Source organism: Notamacropus eugenii, chromosome 1 (assembly GCF_028372415.1).
Source record: "Notamacropus eugenii isolate mMacEug1 chromosome 1, mMacEug1.pri_v2, whole genome shotgun sequence".
In the NCBI taxonomy this organism is placed as follows: domain Eukaryota; kingdom Metazoa; phylum Chordata; class Mammalia; order Diprotodontia; family Macropodidae; genus Notamacropus; species Notamacropus eugenii.
The window spans coordinates 128,295,903-128,312,947 of NC_092872.1; the positions used below are offsets into that span (position 1 = coordinate 128,295,903).

Consider the following 17,045-nt stretch of genomic DNA (forward strand, 5'->3'; position numbering starts at 1 on the left):
GAGTACCCATATCAGTACTTTAGAATCGGGCATCATAAGAGTATCTTGCTGTGGGCCTTATAAGCATTGTGCTAAGCTGAGAGAAATAGTAAAGGGATCTTCATTATGGGATTGTAAATTCTTGTAATCAAAACCTATTTTTTAGATATCAGGAAACTATAAGTGAAATTATAAACCCCTCCCCCCCTTAGCTATGATTGTTTTTGACTCATAGCAAGTCAAAATTATTAGGCAGTACCATAAGGGTCTCACTTTAGTGTCCTTGGCAATCTTTTCTGCCCATGACTTCTTGCCAGTCTGATAAATAAAAGTATTAAAGGGCCATTTCAGTTTCTGTGCTAGGGGTGGTACGATTTTTTTAAATCTGGTATCTCACTTTGGCCCTGAAAGGCAAAATACTTTTCATCTGGCCTGGGGTGTGAATCCTGAGAATACTCCCAGACTTCAGTGAAATTGAATGGGGCATTCTGCACATACCATCCCTAATCCTTTATTGTCTTACTGATTGTCAAATAGTTTTGTCTCTCCTAACTCTGTATTTGGTGGACTGCACAGTCTTATCTTCAAGTTACTGTCATCTAAGGTAGTAATTTTGATATTAACTTTCATAGTGGCCAGTATGTAAGCTGTTGTCAGTTCAGTAGACTTCAGAGTTTAAATTGTACGTAGAGAAGGTGTCTTAGTGATGCATGAACTAATTAAACATTTATATAATAATCAATATTTGGGAAGATGTTGATATTAAAAAAAGAAATTAATCTTACCACTGCAGTAGGAGGAGCAAGGTATATATTCTATTGAATTCTTTTGGGGAAAATCAAACAGATGCATTGTCTCTTATTTATTGTTACTTAAACTAAATTTTACTTCCCTAGAAGCAAAGCATATTACTGTTTTCCTCTTGACTGTGTAGCATTGCCTCTTTTTTATTTTGTCTTTTCAGTTGTCCTCATTGGAGACTCTGGTGTAGGAAAGAGTAATCTTCTGTCTCGTTTCACTCGAAATGAGTTTAATCTGGAAAGCAAGAGCACCATTGGTGTGGAGTTTGCAACAAGAAGCATCCAGGTTGATGGGAAAACAATAAAGGCACAGATATGGGACACAGCAGGACAAGAGCGGTACCGAGCTATAACATCCGCGTAAGTCACGGAGATCCAAGTTCTGTGAAGCAGTTGTATTAATTTGGGGTTAAAGTGTGGCATTGTGAAGTATGCAAGTGTCCATGACTTTATTCTAGGGAGACCTTAACTATCATATAAAGATTTTGAAATTTAATTGTAAGAATCTGTTTTATTATGATCGGACCCTACCCTGTTTGCCTTTCACTTTGTAGTTAGACTTTTAATAAAAAAATTTTCTGCTTTTCAGTTATTATCGTGGAGCAGTAGGTGCCTTGCTGGTTTACGATATTGCTAAACATCTTACGTATGAAAATGTAGAAAGATGGCTGAAAGAACTGAGAGATCATGCAGATAGTAACATTGTTATCATGCTTGTGGGCAACAAGAGTGATTTACGTCATCTCAGAGCCGTCCCTACAGATGAAGCAAGAGCCTTTGCAGGTAATGAATGACCCAACTTGTACGATAAGTCTCTTGCCTGAAATAGTTCTTTGTTTTGTGCTATTGGGAAGAGTATTTGATTTTAAAATGATATTTTAGGGATTTTTTTTTTCTTCCTCATAATAGTGAAATAGGTGTCTGTGCATGAACTACATGTAAATTTGTGGTGACGTGGGATGCCAGGTTTCTTACACAGGTTGGCTCTGTCCTTATTTGTTGTAAAGACTTAACTCTGTCACCTCTTTGCTTACACTGATGCAACAATGTCTCATTCCCCTTGACTCCAGTAGATAAGATGCTCGCCCTCCTATGGTTCGGTATAATTGTAATTTCATGTGCCTACTAGCCTAGACTATACATACTCATCTCCAAAAGGTGTGGCCCAGGAAAAGCCAACCAGAAGTGACAGCAGCTGTGTCACTTGTCTTTATGGGCTGTGCTGCCTGGGTTTCCATAGGTAAAAGTCTGAATGTAGCTCTTGTTCTTGTCCTGGTAACTGCATGAAAGAATATCTCTTTTCAGAAATGTTCTGTGCTTTACTGTCATTCTCAATTCATCTTTTTAAAGTCCTTATACACCTGAAAGCATATCAAACCCTTGTGGGTGTTACCAAGTGAGTCACTGTATTAGGATACTAGAGTCACCTTGCATTTAGGATTCTAGCATTTTGTCTGCCTGTAATCTCTTAAGGTCTTCTCCTTTAAAGATCTTGTGGACAACCAAATGCAACACCCTCATTTTACAGATGAGAAAACAGGTATAAAGTTGGTATGCCTTGATCAATCGTACAGTGAGTTAGTGGCAGAAAACGAAGGCTAGAACCCAAGTCTCCTGACTCCCAGTCTAGTATTCTTTCTGTTGTAGCATGTTGCTTTCTTGTAATATTTACTTACCTTATTATGGAGTGTATTAAATGAAATTTTCTACTTTTAGTGAATTGGGTAAAAATCTTGTTTCAAATGATATTTACAGATGGAATATTTAGTTTATTGCTCAACTCAAAAACACCTACTAAATACCTGCTATGTAAAAGTCATTGTGCTGTTTTGAAAGTGTGGTTACAGTTTAGTGGAGAAGAGAAAGATGTAAAAGGGCCAAGATTGATACATGTGTAAATAACTATGTTTTGGGTTGAACAGTATTCCTACTTTTAGTGATGCTTTGGATGTACCTTCTCTATGTATTGTTTTCAACAAGACTGTTCTTAAATTCTTTGGGGTAAAGGGGCAGGGAGGAGGGGAGTAATACATAAATCTAGTAAAATAAATGTACTATAAAGATGGAGCTGCCTGAGAAATTGAGGTAGTATGATCCAGAAAATTCTGTCACTTCCACTATTAGGGGTATGTTTTTGTTTAAAAAAAAATCATTTCATTATTTGTATTAAGACTTGATCTGGTTGTTAATGATGACTTCAGAAGGCTTTTTGGTCTGTTTGTATTCCCTCAGAAAAGAATGGCTTGTCATTTATTGAGACATCTGCTTTAGATTCTACAAACGTAGAAGCTGCTTTTCAGACAATCCTGACAGGTAAGGCTTGTATTTTGAATTCCTACCATTGGAATTGAAGATTGGATAATATTTTGTGTTTAATTAAATAAATGAATCTGGAAATTGAAAATAAATATCATGCCCATTTGAGGGTACTGCACAGTGAATTTAATTTGAAAACTCTCAATGTTTTAATACCAGTACAAAACACAGAATTAGTTACAGTTCTTGCTCCCTGCCTGACCCCTAGTCAAGTAACATTTTGGAAACAGTTTGTTCACTTCATCTTTTTCCTATTCTCTTCTCCACAGTGAGCACAGAGTTATGCTTGAATGTACTTTCACTGGGTAAATACCAGTATTCGGTCAAGGAAAAGATATGATGCTTCTTTGAAGCAGTGAGTCTGTTTAGCTCTGAAGTATTTTAGTACCTCTTTGAGCATGTGTGGTTTTCATTTCTTTAAGTTAAAATGAGAAAAATCTTCAACAGTTTTCTCTTAGCAGGAAAAAGCAAGGTGTTTCATGATAGGTAAAATCAGGTAGGCATATTAGTATTCAGAAAAGGCTGGAATAATAGTGGACAAGGATCAGAGTTTAAGCTCTTGACTTTTGAAATGTGAATATGCAGACCAAGGCAGCGTTAGGGATGCAAGGCTTAACATTTTGTAGCTTATTTGCATGTTGACTAAAATTTCATTGGAGTATAAATATGCCAATAGACTGATTCCCTATTGGCTACAGATCCCTAAACTGCTCTATGCCTCTGCACCTAATATTAGATGCTAACGTATGGGTATTTAAAAACTTGCTATCTTTTGTACCACTGTAGTGCTGTCAAGAAATGGTTGAGAACGTGGGGGAAAGTAACTTTGTAAAGAAACTAATTTATTATGGATAATTTACAAATTTTCACATTTCTGTTTAAAAAAGAAAAAGGATAAGAAGAATTAGGTGAGGAGCTCTTGATACTCTTGAAATTAGCTCAAGATGCTCTTGAAATGGCTTTTAGGTGAAACGTCTTTTTTGGGACCTGTTCTCTGAATTATCCTTTTATATAGACTGTGATTCAAGCAAGAAGTGATTAACTCAACGGCATGACTACAAATCCTGCACTTTTCATAACCACCGGTGTTGTAGATAGAGACAGCGTGTCATATGATGGGAAAGACACTGTTAATAAGTTAGTAATCATTTATTATTTACCTACTGTGTGCCAGGTGCTGTGCTAAGTGCTAAGCATACAAAGAAAGGCCAAAAAAAAAAATCCCTGCCCTCAGGGAGCTTATAGTCTAATGGAGGAGACACATGCAAAGAACTATGTACAGACAAGATCTATACAGAATAAACTGGAGAGAATCAATAGAGGGAAGACACTAGCATTTGAAGATTGGGAAAAGCTTCTTGTAGGAAGTGGGATGTTAGCTAGGACTTGAAGCAAGCTAGGAGGGAGAGAATTGCAGGGATAAGGGCAAGCCAGCAGAAATGTCCAGACGTGGGAGATAGAGTGTCTTCTTTGAAGCAGGAAGGCCATTATTAGTGGATCACACAGAAAACATTGGGGTGAGTAAGGTGTTAAGCAGACTGGAATTGTACAAGGGGACTAGAGTAAGAAGGGCTTTGGTAATCAGAGGATTTTATATTTGGGGGGTGCCAAGTGACATTGGAGAATTTAATCAACATTATCATTCACCAAATCAGTTGATATTTTTATTTACAGAATGTTATTGGCAGAGACAGGAAGTTTATTGAATACAGGAGTGTATTGAATAAGGAGGTTAACCAAGTCATAGTTGAGCTTTAGGTAAATGACCTTGAAAGCTTAGTGGAGGATGGATTGGAATGAAGAGAGCCTTAAGAAAGGGAGACCAGTCATCAGTCTGTTGCAGCAGTTCTGGTGTGAGGTGAGTTAGCAGTATACAGGAGATGTTAGAACTTGAATTAAAAGCTAGTCAGCCTGGATTCTAGTCCCAGCTCTACTACTAACTCTATGTAAGTCATTGAAACCCTAAGACTTTTGGTGATGGAGGAAGGGAGTGAAATTAAGAGAATTTTGAAGGTATCTTCTGGCTTGTGACATTGTGTTTCTATGAATGGCATTATCAGGAGACTAGCCACCATTGTGGAGAGCATTTCTTGTCAGAATTACATTTAGGCTGCTTTAGGTCAAGGTTTTTTTGTTATTTTGTTAGCAAGAGAAAAGCTGGTCATTGTTTTAAATTTCATCAAAGCTTTGCATCGTACAGCTTCATGCTTCTCAACTATATAGAACTTGGTTTTTTTGTTTTGTCTTTTGACTCTTGAGCCATACCAAAACAGGCAGTGGGCTGGACTTGGTTTGAGCGCTCCAGTTTGCTCACCCCTCATAGATTAATTTTGTTCCCAACCTTCATAAATCTTGTTAATTTTCATCTATGGCCATCACAGAGTTAAAGATGTATGCCTGTAAATGTGCTTGTGTCTTCCTCCCTGCTTAAAATGGCTATATTTTCATGCTAGTGAAGTTAAGCTGTACCAGCATATACTAAATGTTCTTCTAACTATTGAACCAGTTGGGTCGTTTGCTTCATAAGTAGGCATTACACAATTCATTGTTCCTTTTAGACTTGATCATTTTTCCACTTTAAAAATTAAAGCTATATACAAAGAGTACTTGCAAATTTTTTCTAGTATGGTGATTGGGGAGGAATTAGGTTTGGGGGATGCCACGTGATATATTGGAGAGTTTAATCAGCATTATCATTTCACCAAATCAGTTGATACTTTTATTTATAAAACGTCATTGGCAGAGAGAAGACACTTGTTGGCATCAAGGCATATTCCTCTTACAGAAGCATTTGAACTCCTGGGTGAATAAAAATTAGTTCACTGCTACCCACATTCTTGCAATTTCTTTCAGGGGCTTGATTTTCAGAGGAGGAGAGTTTCATTTCATTTGATTTTTGTTATGATGACTCTTAAGGGTGAAAGGATAGTATTCTTAGTATGCCTTCAGGGTTTCTAGAAGGAATTACTGACATCTGCTAGAAACCTAAAATATTAGCTTTTTAAGGTTTACAAAGAGCCATCTTCATCATTCTGAAGTATGTAGTAATACTCTTTATCACCTTTTACTGATGAAAAAATAGGTTCAGCATTCAGCCAGTTAGCGTATGAGCCAGGATTCAAACTTGGCTGTATCCTAAGTCCACTGTTTTCCCCACTCCACATTATGTTGCTTGTTTAACACATAACAAGCTGGGATGTACTCTTTGCCCTAGAAGTTTACATGTTTGAGGAAGACACCAACAGATTAGAAACAGACTTTATGATGTTGAATTATTTGTTTGAAGATTTCCATTTGATGCTTGACTTGATGATTTGTGTGGTACGTCAACCCATACCACTTTTCAGTTACACTTTTTTACTTACTGTTCCTTATTTTACTAATTCATAGCAACTTAAACAAACTCTGTTAATTTTTTTTTTTTTGATGTGGGTGTGGCACAGGGTGGTAACATCTACTCCAAAAATAACTGGTTCTGTTTTGTAGAAAGGCTGTTTCCATATTGTCTTTTGAACTGAATTTGATGCTTGCAAAAGTGAGCACCTTAATAGCAATAGCTGTATCCTGCAGATAAGACTTGGTTAAACCTTTCTCCAGTGCCAAGCCACCATAATACTGATTTGTAGCAGTAAATTTTAGAGAAGTTTAAACCTCTGAGCCAAATTGACCATTCTGCAGTGATATGTATTGGTAATAGAGCCGTTAATCTCTGAAGTTTAGAGTAGTTTCTTTTCAGCAGAACAATCTGTCACCATTTTTTTAGGATACTTTCAAAGTATTCTTAGCAACACATGTGGTCTTGGGATATCTAGTCCTTCCTTCAGAGAAGGGCTAGAATCAGTGGATGAAGAATAAAATTACTAAATGCTATATATTAATATTAGTAATATATTTTATCTTTCATTTTCAGTACTTTGGAATATTTTTATCCATGTCATTTCTCGGAAGAAAAAAAAAGGCAAACCAATAAAGTAGAACCTTTTACCTATAGAAAACTAGCAAAACCCCCTTATACCTGTAACATTAAATGCTGTGGGAATTTCCCCTATGGTGGAATCACTTAGGAACATTTCATCGTTACCAAAGTGAACATTCAACACAGCCTTTGACATTGGTGCAATGTAGAGCTATATCTGTATGGTGGTGGCAAAATTTGTGCCTCTACTTTAAAAAAAAAATGCCTCCTTGGGTTAGGGAAAGCATTGGAAACGATGCTTATTCCTGTTCTACATAACCACCTTTTAACTTCCTCATAATCTTTCTGAAGGTATATACTTATTACTGTCATTTGTCACAAAGTAGAAATGTGCATATATTGCATTTTTGTATTTAATTGTAAATTGGTTATATTTAAAATTCTTTCAGGTCTTCCGATTTCAAGGTCAGGGCTTTTTCCACTAAAACAAGGCTATGTCTCTAACTAATATAAAAGTTATGTAACCTGTTTAGTTCTAAAGTTAAATATATATAATTCATTGCCCTTACGAAAGGAAAACTTACTCATTTTACTTAGTTCCCTGAATTCCTAGTTTTTCGTTTTAAAATATTCTTTCTCTAATCAAAGACCAGCTAGGAGATAGCTACTTCGTTTTTCCTCCTCTTATCAAAGTTTTTCCTTTCTTAACCTCTGGTGACTGAGTATGTCTTAAGTGGATTAAGCAACCTTTTTGTGCCATTTCTACTTTTGAAAAGAATTCTCTCCATCTCAATTCCTTGGTAAAATTCTTCTTTTAAGATATTTTTCTTTTATTGGTAATTCTTTGATTCTTGGACATTTTTTTTGGAGGTTTGAGAAGAATAGTGACTTAAATACAACCATGATCCAACTACAAAAAAAGACTGCCTGGTAGTTAGATAATGCTGTATAAGGCCACTCTGCTTTCCTACTTGGTAATCACAACCTTTGATTATTTATCTTCACTTGCTCTCACAAGTCTGTCTTTGCCTTTTTTCCATGTTTTCTGTATGTTATATATGTATAATATATTTGAGATATAAAAATGATCAATTTTCTTTGCCTTTTTTCCTTTATTAATCCTGCATTGACTCTTGGCTCTGCCACTTACTGCTGACATTGGGAAAGTCATTTAACTTCTGTGGCTTCAGTTTCTTCCTCTGTGAAATGATGGTGTGGAGTAGGCTAAAAATCTTGTTCTAAATCTGTGATTCTATGACTTAATTGTTTTACAGAATTAATGAGCCAACAAATTTAGGCTTAGGGGAAAGAAATCCAGTTTGTAGTGGAAAAAAAAAGAATGACTAATACATTGTTTTACTAGTAAGTTGCTACTTTGATTTTAAAGCTGTTGGATTGCTTGGTTGCGCTTTTTTTACCCTTGAAAAACTGGATTAATTATTCCATTCTTCACCATCTCCATTAAAATTTTCTTTTAGCTTTTACAAGGAGTTATTTACTTTAAAAACACAGCAGAGAACAAACCACCCCAATTAAAAATATGCATATGCTCACTTCTGCTAGGTTTTTTTTGTTGTTTTTTTGCTGTCATTTGCCAAGTAGTTCAGTTTTGGGCTAACTTTTTGTAATTTTTTTGTTTTGTCCATAACTTTGATTTTTGTCAGGGTAGGGACCTGGTAAGAAAATTCCTTCTACTAATGCCATTTGTCCTTTGCTGTGCAATTTACACTCTTGGAGAATTGCCTAAGTCATTGAAAAGTTAAATGACTTGCCATTCCACTGTAGCCTGACTTGACCTCAAGGTCTTTCTCAGTGATGAGGCCTGTTTTCTAACCGCCTGTCTCTCACAATATTGGTTTTTATAAATGCTTGTATATAACTTTATAAGTCATTTAGTGGACCAATGTGCTAAACATTTTAAATGTTTTTTACTACACTAGATTGCCTTAAAAAAAATCACAGCGTATTTGTAAAGTTGGGTTATGTATTTTGTTCTAGACAGATCTGTGGTGAGTCTAATAAAGGTTTATACATCTCCTTTACTGAAGCAGTGATGTTCTTAGGCTTTTTTTGTTGGCCATGGGTTTTGAATTTTCTTGTAGTGATGTTTTTAGCCTAAGCTTTCAGTTCATCTGTTGCTCTTTAATCTACTGGGTATTTCATTAATCTCTTGTGAGTTCTTTTTCTGAAATAAAGAAGAAACTATTTTGCTTCATTCCGTAAGGGAAACTGTAATACAACATTGGCTACTTGAAGAAGAAAAATAATTGTCGATTGGAATAGAAAGCTACCCCTAACACAAGCCTATGTAATAGGAACTGCTGATGGATTTTATTTATAAAATTCTAAATACTTCTTCTTTTTATGCAGAGATATATCGCATTGTTTCTCAGAAGCAAATGTCAGACAGACGTGAAAATGACATGTCTCCAAGCAACAATGTGGTTCCTATCCATGTTCCTCCAACCACTGAAAACAAGCCAAAGGTGCAGTGTTGTCAGAACATATAAGGCTCTGTGCTTCTCCCCTAGAAGGCTGTGTATAGTCCATTCCCCAGGTCCGAGATTTAAATATATTTGTAATTCTTGTGGTCACTTTTTTGTGTTTCATTACTACTTCTGAATTTCTTTATGTCTTGAGTCTTTTTTTTTATTTCAAATTTATAAAATCACCTACTTGTCCCAAATGACTGCAGCTTCTTTTCATGCGATGCCCTCACTAGCCTTAGTTTAATAAAATGGATGTTTGGATTCCTTAATTATTGCTTATTTTCCATCAGAGTGGTCTATTGCAATGGTAAACACTCAAATGTGAAGTGCTTGAAGCTCAGACCTTTTGGTCCTGATCAAATCAAAGAATACTTTAGTATTCAATTAAACATTTTGCCACATAGTAATTTATAAAAATGTATTCTCCCTTCAGTGCAGTCTCTGTATCTAGAAATTGTGCTATAATATAAATAGCAACATTTTAAGAGCTTCATTTGGAAAGATGATTTCTAAAATGCCTTAGTAGGTCTATATGATATAATAGGTTTTTTTTTTATTTAATCAGTTTATGGGAGAGAAAGGGGAAAAAAGCCCACACCAAACTTTTCCTGACTCAAGGATTTGCTTTGCAAAAAGGGATATTTTTTTGCAGTTTAGGTAGCAGTGTGATTGGGTGTGGGGAGGAGGGTAGGGTAAGGTCATCATGTTAAATGATGAGCATGGCAGGCTGTAGACTGCAACAAGACCAGGCAGCTAGAGCTATCTAAATGATTTAATTTACAGTAGCAGATCATGCAGCATTTTATTGCTTAGGCAATAAATAACCTGTACAATGCTAGAAATACCAAATTTTGAAGTGTGTGGTTTTTTTCTTCATCACTCCCATTGAGTAAAATGTGGCCCAGTTTTTCCCCCCCAGTAAATCCACTACAAGGTATGGCTTGATTATTTTTAAAATGCTATTTTACTTTGTCAAGTTTTTCAGCATGTCAGCATGTTCAGCTTCACAGTTAAACTTATCTTTGGTTCCACTGTCTCAAAGACATGGCCAAAGGTCAGGTTCTGTTAATGTGGTATCCAATTGAAGGGATATATTTTAGTGCACAAGCTAAAAGAACATTCTGAGTTTAAATAGAACATACTTAGTAGCTATACAGTTCTGAAATGTTTCTTTTCCACTACATTTTTCAAAAGCAGTTGTATTACTAATATCTAAAGCCTACACTAATATTTTATTGTTTTTTCCCCCCGTTTTGAGAACAGTAAGCGCTTAAATCTAAAGTAACTTAAAAAGCTGTATCAATTGCAATGAAACTATTAAGGGTGATAGGAGATTCCCAAAGGTTATTCAGGCATTGAAAGAGTAAGCCTGAAACATACACGGGCCTACACAGTTTAATATATTTCATGGCCAGTCTTTTGTCTTTTGCAGTGCTCATGAAGTGTGGGGCACACGGAAGGCATTGCTGTAGTCAGTAACTTTGGTTTCCTTTTGTAGACATTTTATTCTTTTAGTGCATTGGTTCTTAAGACACTGTTGATCTCTTTGTAAATTGTTACTTTGTATTTTATGCATGTACTGTAACTTGATTTTTTTTAGATTTGATTTAAAATATATTCATATTCTAATAAACAGTTACAGGGGGACTATTCCCTATGTTGTCAGATTACATTTTTCCTTTGAGTGATTTGGCTGTACCCATACAATTACTATATCCTAACTATTAAGGATGCAGGGTACTGTATTAGGATAGTAAGTGTGGAGTTATAGAGTAGTGATACATGAAACCAGAATTATGTGTACTCACTTCTCCTTGAAAATAAGTATTAGATGTGTTTTCTTGACAATGATTAATGTTCCCAGGTCCATGATAGAATTTCATTTCTTACTTTATTTTGCCCAAAATTGAAGTAAATTTTCAACAGTTTTTTGAGTAACAAGGAAGAGAGTGGCTAGTATGCTAGATGTTTATGAATTTTTTTTTGAAACTGAGCAAAGGTTTTTTTATGGCTAAAGCCTAGTGGGGGCTTATCACTTTGTATTTTTTTGAGTAAGTTTTATGCTTACTTCTGAATTAGTTCTGAACCAATATCCCAGTGCTTAGCACAGTGCCTGGCACATGGTAGGCATGTAATAAATGTTGATTGATTGAGGACATTCATTTAGGTTTAAGTAAGAAATGGTAGGTTACTGAATATTTATGGCTCTTCAGGATCATGCAGCAGTTTTTGAATAGTAATGCTGACTGCTATTCTCATCTTGAATAGTTTACTTATTACAAGCAATGGTAACTTGGTTTAAATTTCTACAGTTTTGCAGTAGAGTTAATTTTGCCTTTCACCTGCTCCTTTGTAAGATAGGTATTACATTTAAAAATGTTATCCAAGTCAGCTTTTCATAGGAAGAAAATGGCAAACTGTTTGGCTAGGTTAGAGATCTTTATTAAAGAATTTATCCCCAAAAAATGTGGGTTTAGTTTAGTAGGCTTGATAGAAGCAAGACTCTTGGCTGACCTGACACTTGGTTATGGGTTTCTTGTTTTGTTTTGGATAAAATAACTTCAAATTTCTATCCACAGTAACTTACATGTACAATGACATAAATATAGTCAGCTTTTTAAAATTGTTGGTCTCATTGACCAAAACAAATTTAAGAGTAAGGGGAGTTGGCAATTAAAGCAGTTTGATCACTTCTAGGATTAGGCATTGTGGCTCAGAGAATTTGAGGACCGGGTGGGAACCCAGGGACTTCTTCCTGCTTCAGCTCAGTCCTGTCATGTCCTGATTTGTTAAACTCACAGTTAGATGAGATTAAGAGTGGGGTGAAGAAGTAGAAATTCATTATTGAGATCTGCTTGAAGAAAAACAAATTACATAGATAATGTCTTAATAAATATTATGATACAAGGACTAAAAGTCTCCTGAGATTTCTGTCTAATGCAGATACGTGAACTCTATAGCTACATAAACTTAAGAGTCTTCTTCACTCATCCATATCTCTTCACCAATCCCTAATCTGTTCCCTACTTCCCAGTATGTTGGATGGCTGCTTCTAACGCACTGGGTTTTTTTGTATTTGTTTTTTGCCTGTAAGCATGGGCATCTCTCTTTATCTACATATTTTGAAAGAATTGGAATAGAGTTAAAACTCCCTAGTATATTAGAAAAACAGGAATTCTTCATTGTGACAGGTTACTTTTTAAAAGTAGATGGCCCTAATATAGTAGCAGTTACAGGTAGAAGTATCAGATGGTTGTTACTTATTTTTTATTACTACTAGTATAAGGTAGTATTGACTTTTCTATCTTGCTGTTGACTGTTGGCCCAACAAAGAGTTGTAAATTAGGATCTTTGCTTCTTCCCCCCGCCCCCCATAGTAAATTGGAGGATTTTTAACAAGTCTGAACTATGTGTTTTTATCTCACATTTTTTGGATTGTTGAAATTGTTAAAAAAGAGAGAGAGACATGACTACTTGAGATAGAAAATGCCTTTTGCCCTGGATATCTTTGTATGGGCAGTTCAGAGAGAAAAAGAGGACATTTTGTGTGTGTGCGTGTGCGCGCGCATTCATCTGTATTAATAGGCACAACAATTGGATGTTTTTCAGGGCTCAGATTGTTAGGAGAAAGAGTACTTGGACATCACATAGTGCAGACCTGCACAACTTGGCAGTAGGTAGGGGCCAAAATTAAAACAAGCTAAACTTTTTCAGGCTACAGATGGGTTTTTAGCGGCTCACTTTCTAAGGTATAATTAATGATTAAAATATTTTGCAAATAAACTATATTTTAAAGAAGTTTCAATTATTATCAGTTCATTACACTTATTAAGATTTTTATTTATCATGCAGTTGCTCCTCTCAGACTAGAGAGAGACTGATGATGTTTGGTTGCCCTGAGTCATGTGACAAACAGGAGAGTGAACAGTGGCAGCCCACCCACCAGGTAACATTTTTTGCAGGCCACCCGAAATCCTTTGGGCTGCAAGTGGCACATGGGCTGTGTGTTGTGCATTCCTGACATAGAGCATTCCATGATCCCAATGGTGCTCCCTGCCACAAACATATTTTTAACACCAGTTTTCTCCTAGTAATTCTATGAATCATGTAACATTGCAGTCTTGGCATAGTCAAAATTGCAGGTAACCCAAAGAGCAAAATAGAAATAAGTGATGAGTGTAAGTGGGCTGTAGCATGTGTCCAGTAATGGCCTCCATTCAGGTAATTGCATAAGGAATATTGTGCAGGAAAATACATATATTTAGGAGACGAAGGCTGTTTGGGTCCTTCTTGGAGGCCTGAATGGAGAAGAAGGACAAAAGTCACACAAAATAAGAAAGAATGGATGGATTGCCATCTGCATAGATAGCAGAGTGTGACCTTATTAGTGGGATTGTGGATCATTTGAAGTTTCAGTAGCAAATTTTGTTATAGGCAGATTTAAGAAATCATTAAAATTTTAATGACTTTGTTTCTACCACAGTCACCTCACTTCTTTAAAATGGAAAGAGGGCTGTAATTAAGAGTTAGAAGATTTTATTTTGAAGTTATATATGTGACCATGGGCAAATTGCTTCATTTCTTTGAAGCCTTGGTTAGTTGAAGCATTAGTTTTCTTATCTGTAAAATGGGGTTGATGATGATTAGGTCATTTTCCTCACTGAGTTCAATTCAGTTTAGTAAACATTAAGTATTTAGTGATAATAAAGACTGTTTTTGGTACTAAGGCTACAAAAACAAAAAATTCACCTGGTAGATTATAAACTCCTTAAAGATGGGGTATGTGTTTCTGTGTGTGAATTCAAAATAATTTCAAGGAGAGAATGCTTATATTTCAGGAAAGGGCTCCTGTAGGAAATGACACTTGAGCTGTACTTTAAAAGAAGCCTGGACTTATTCACAGTGAGTATATAGGAGGCCAATTGTGCTAGGAAAGAGGTGGCAAATGGACTGTTACGTGTGGTGAGCAGTTAGCAAGCCAGTTTGGCTAGGATGAGAAATGTGTCCAAGGGAACAATATGAAATGAAACAGAAAAAGAAGGTATAATCTAGACTTGGGGAAGATTTTATTCTAGATTTTGAAGTTTTTGTTGAAGTTTTGTTGGTGGTTGTGATTTTGGAGGGGAGAGAAAAGCAATGCAAGAAATGTGACATGGTTAGATCTACGTGTAGAACCTATGTAAGATTGCACACCGTCTCGGGGAGGGAGAGGAAAGAAATCTAAGATATATGGAGGTGATTGTAGAACGCTGAAAACAAAATAATTTTAAAAAATAAAATCTATTCCCAATTAAAAAATAAAATAATTTGAGGCAGCTAGGTGCAGCAGTGGGTGGAGCATTGGCCTTGGAGTCATGATAACCTGAATTTCTGGTGCCAGACTCTTACTAGCTGTGTGACCCTGGACAAGTCAAATCCTGATTGACTCACCCTACTCCCACCCCACCCCCAAGTCAAGGCTCATTTGGACAGTTAGGAGAGTCAAAAACAAGTCAACAGGGTTGTTGCAAGGGAGACATTTTGTAAAACTTAAAGGGTAACCTAAGAATGGATTACTATTCTTGAAGGTCCCTTTTGATTGATGCTGTGTGATTTCAGTGGATGGTCTCTGTCTTTATACTCCAAGTTATATTCCAACCCAGACTCAGGTTTGTCAGATTACACTTTCCCTTGAGCGATTTGGCTGCAGCCATGGCACATTTTTATCCTTACAATTAAGGATATAAGGATGTAGGCCCTGCATTGCATAAAAAGTATTCGATTAGGGGCACTAGCGTAAGAAACCAATATTTTTCAGACGGTCAGGTGCTAGTTACAAGATTAGTTGCATTATTTACAAGATGCTTTTGTTTTATTAAAATATTTGCTTCCTTTCTCTGTTAACTCTTTTAAGTAAGAACATTTCATAGCATTTGTAGCAAGACTATTATTACAGTAAGAAGTGTCCAAGAACCTTGTGTATTATACTACTATGGAATTGGCTGCTATGGAAACTGTAAATTGAAAAATGTTTGTTCTCTGCATTCTGGTTTTTAAAATTGTTGGCATATATTCTTAAGTATAAATCTATGCAAAGATTTTTTTAAGATAAGAATTTTCATATTCTTAGCACTTATTACATTCTTGCTTTTGAAATCTAGGACCAAATAAGGTGGTTGCACAGGAGATACAATCAACAACAAATATTCAGATATATGCAAATATGTGTACTTAACATATGTTGCATTATTGTTTGGATGTTCAGGTAATATCCAGACTAGTGAATGGTATAAATGATACTTACATCAGTAATCTTAGGTGGAGACCTGGTCTTTAATACCTGAAACATGACTCATAGAGCACTGGGCCCAGAGTCAGGAAGAGCTGGGTGCATGCTCAGCTTCACATACTAACTGTGTGACCCTGGGCAAGTCACTTAACTAACCTCTGTTTGCTTCTGTTTCTAAAACATGGGAATAATACTAGCACCCGTCTTGCAGGGTTGTTGTATCACATGAAATAATTGTAAAGTGCTTAGCATAATGCTTGGCATACAGTAGGTGATATAAAATGCTTATTCACTTCTCTCCCCTCTACCTCTATAACGTACAAAGGGTCAGCTGTACTAAATTTGACACTGTGGCTGGTGGTAGCTTGTGTAGTCACCAGTGAGGCCAGTGTTAAAACTTGGTGACTTGTGTACTTCCCTTCTCAATATTGAATTTGACCCTGAGAACTCAACCTTACCTCACCCCATACAACCAGTTTCCCTTTTCTCATATTTCTCCAGTGAGTCAATGGTCTATGACTAGCATTCCTCCCTTTTTTAGTAACCTGTAGTCCACATAGTCTTCCTTTTTCCCCTCCCCCTAAACACATGCTAAAAGAAAAGCATTAGCTACCTTGAACATGCATTTTAAAAGTTGCTAACACTCATGTTAGACCCTTCACAAAAGAATGCATCTTATGGTCTCTGCCTTCCAAAGCAGAAATGATACAAAAGTACAGTAAAAATCAGTCATAGTGTAAGTACAGCATGTAATGTGTGCTTTCATGTGATTTTTGCCTATATAAAAACTTTGAGGGAAGAGTATACTATACAATACGATTGGAGCCCTCCCAACAAAGGCACAGCATATTGCAAGTGGCCACAGGCTGTATGTTGTGCAGGCCTGGCCTAGACCGCATCGCAGCATTCTGCTCTGCTTCCGTTTGGATGGTAGTCTAGTTGAGTATCATTGTACAGTTGTAATTAGAAAAAAAATCACTTTCTAGAACGACTTGCCATATTAAAGGGCTTGCTTATTTCTTCCCTTTGGTGTAATGGTATTTTTCTTTTGTAATAAATAATTTTGGCTTGTTCAGAAAAGTCACTAACTAATGTAATTGCTGCTGTTCATCTAGCTTTTGGCTTAAGAGTATTGCACGCAGCAGTCCCCAATGATTAGTGTATTTGGTAATATTCAACTGTCTGGTCCTTGTAATGAGCTTATGCACTGAATTTCTTGGTAAATACTCTTTTTCACCATAATTCTTCATTACATTTGTCATTCACTCAGATATTAA

The 17,045-nt window shown here is 36.1% G+C and overlaps 1 protein-coding gene across 2 annotated transcripts in view; it reads left to right on the plus strand.

Moving 5' to 3' along the window:
* RAB11A (RAB11A, member RAS oncogene family) overlaps window positions 1-11,170 on the plus strand; it is a 50,319-nt gene extending 39,149 nt beyond the window's left edge. For both annotated transcript variants that reach the window (XM_072614478.1, XM_072614488.1), the window contains 4 exons: window positions 944-1,139; window positions 1,369-1,562; window positions 3,012-3,092; window positions 9,382-11,170. In XM_072614478.1, coding sequence (XP_072470579.1) covers window positions 944-1,139; window positions 1,369-1,562; window positions 3,012-3,092; window positions 9,382-9,521 — 611 coding nt within the window. In that variant the 3' untranslated portion in view covers window positions 9,522-11,170. The remainder of the gene's footprint in view (window positions 1-943; window positions 1,140-1,368; window positions 1,563-3,011; window positions 3,093-9,381) is intronic.
* The last annotated feature ends 5,875 nt before the right edge of the window (window positions 11,171-17,045 follow it).